At 72.7% G+C, this 2,179-nt stretch overlaps 1 protein-coding gene across 1 annotated transcript in view; it reads right to left on the bottom strand.

The window, feature by feature from the left end:
* Window positions 1-326, bottom strand: part of AURANDRAFT_60459 (hypothetical protein) — a gene marked incomplete at both ends in the record, with an annotated part of 519 nt that extends 193 nt beyond the window's left edge. Inside the window, one exon of the mRNA XM_009033954.1 lies at window positions 34-326. Coding sequence (XP_009032202.1) covers window positions 34-326 — 293 coding nt within the window. The remainder of the gene's footprint in view (window positions 1-33) is intronic.
* Window positions 327-2,179: the final 1,853 nt, after the last annotated feature.

Raw genomic sequence — 2,179 nt, 5'->3', positions numbered from 1 at the left:
CGATTCGCCGCGGCCGCGTCCGGCGGCGCGGACGCCGCCGCGGGCGCGTCGGCGCTGTAGGCGCGCTTCCGCGACGGCGCCCCGAGGCGCTGGAGCTCGCGCCGCGCCGCCGCCTCGGCGCCGTTCCGCGGCTCGCGCTCGTCGTCCGCGTCGTCCGAGTCGTCGCGGTCCGCCGGCGCCGGCCGCTGGAGCCGCGGGCGCCGCGCGCGCTGGAGCGAGTCGTCAGCGGAGAAGAGGTCCGCGTAGCGCGGGAGCCTGGCCTGGGCGCCGCGGTCGGCCGCGGCGGACGCGGCCGCGCGCGCGAGGAGAAGCACGCGCGCCTCCATCGCGCTCGGCTCCCGCGGCGCCGCCGGCGACCAGCGCGGCGGCGACGAGCAGGCCGACGAGCCGTCGTCCGAGGAGACGCGCTTCGGCCGCGAACTCGCCCGACACGGCGACCGCGACCGCGACCGGCACCGCGGCGGCCGGCCGCCCCGCTCGTCGCCGCTCGAGCCCGAGCTCGACGACCAGCTCCGGTGCGCGCGCCGCCGCGGCGACTCGGCGGCGTGCGGCGGCAGCGCGAGGCTCGCCAGTTGCGGGATCAGCGCGCAGGGAAGGTCGTCGCCGCGGGCAGCCTCCCCGTGGCGGTCCGGCGGGCTGCCCAGAGGCTGCCCGGCGGCGCGGCCGTCGACGCAAGGGACGTCGCGGGAGGCCTGGCCCATGCTCGCTGGCAGCGCGCAATTATCTCGTCGGTGAGCGCGGCCGGCAGCTGCGCTTGCACTGCGGCGATGCGCCTGCAGGCGCTTCAGAATGGACCACCTAAGGACGCCGCTCTGATGGACTAGGGAAGGATCGGTTCAAAGCAAGAAATCAAAGCATAGGTGGCGGAAAGTTTTGTTGAAGCAAAATGTGGATACGTCGATGCTATTTACCTTCATATTATGCAAACTTTTGGTCCCTTTATCGACGCCACAGGCGTCGATAAGGGGTACAAAAGTTTGCACTGGTCCCAAGTTGAATCAGCGAATGCTGTGCAACTCCGGCTCCGTGCCTTTGCATCTCCTTTGCGCTCAGCATGGGCTTGCTCCTTCTCCTCGGCTGCGCGGCCGCGCTCTCGAGACCAAACGACGTCCTCGGAGCGGTGCGACGCGCGTCGCGCTCCTCCAGCAATGCCGCCGCCGCGACGGCGCAGCGCAACGCGTCCCAGGCCCTCTACGACGGCGTCCTGTCGTCGCGCGACGTCGGCGGCGCGCAGAAGCACGCGGCGCTCTGCGAGCACTTGAAGGAGCGCGGCGCGCGGTCGCCGAGCGCCTGTCCACGCTGCTGGGTGCACCGCGAGGCCTGCGTCTGCACATCGGCGACGGCGCGCGCGCCCGTCGACGTCGTCGTCTGGACTCATCACAGAGAATGGGGGAGAGCATCAAATACGGGCACCGTGCTCCGGGACGCGTTCGAGAACTGCGAGATCCTGGTCAAGGGACATCCTGTCGACGACGCGGCGCTGGCCGCCATGCTCGGCGGCGCCGCGGTGCTGTTTCCGGGGGAAGAGGCGGCGCCCGTCTCGAGCCTCGCCGCGCCGCCGGAGACGCTCATCGTCGTCGACGCGACCTGGCGCAACGCCCGCCGCATGGTGAGGCGACTACCGCCGTCGGTGCGACGCGTGAAGCTCGACGACGACGACGCGACCGAGGCCAACCTGATCGCGCCGCTCCGGCGAACGCGCGGCCGCGAGGACGTCAAGGTCTGCACCGCCCAGGCGACGCTGGCGGCCCTCGCAGCCCTCGGCCTCGAGGACGACGCCCGCGACGCCGCGCTCGCCGCCGTCCGCCACAAGGTCGCCGTCGTCGCGGCGCTGAGAGGGAGAGGAGGGGTAAGTTGAAGCTGAAATTGAAGCTCTCACCGCATATGATGGCCTTGGTGGCGGCGCTCTCGCGCCTGCTCGTGGCAGCGAGCTGCTGCCTGGCGCTGCGACCGATGCAGCCGGCGCGCCAGCCGACGCGCGCAACGCATTTCAGACCAATGATGCGCGCGGCGACGCGCCTGCGCGCGCTGGCGCTCGAGGACCAGCTCCTCGAGGGCGCGACGCCGCTCGATGCCGTGGGCGTCGCCGCCGCCGCCGCGGCCGTGCGCGACGCGGGCGTCGCGCGCATCGCCGAGCCCGTGCTCGATCGCGACGATGCGGCGGCGCTGCGCGCGCGCA

This window comes from Aureococcus anophagefferens (assembly GCF_000186865.1).
Source record: "Aureococcus anophagefferens unplaced genomic scaffold AURANscaffold_1, whole genome shotgun sequence".
Taxonomy (NCBI): domain Eukaryota; class Pelagophyceae; order Pelagomonadales; family Pelagomonadaceae; genus Aureococcus; species Aureococcus anophagefferens.
Note: the sequence above shows the minus strand (reverse complement) of the source record. Positions and strands in the feature narration are given on the sequence as shown.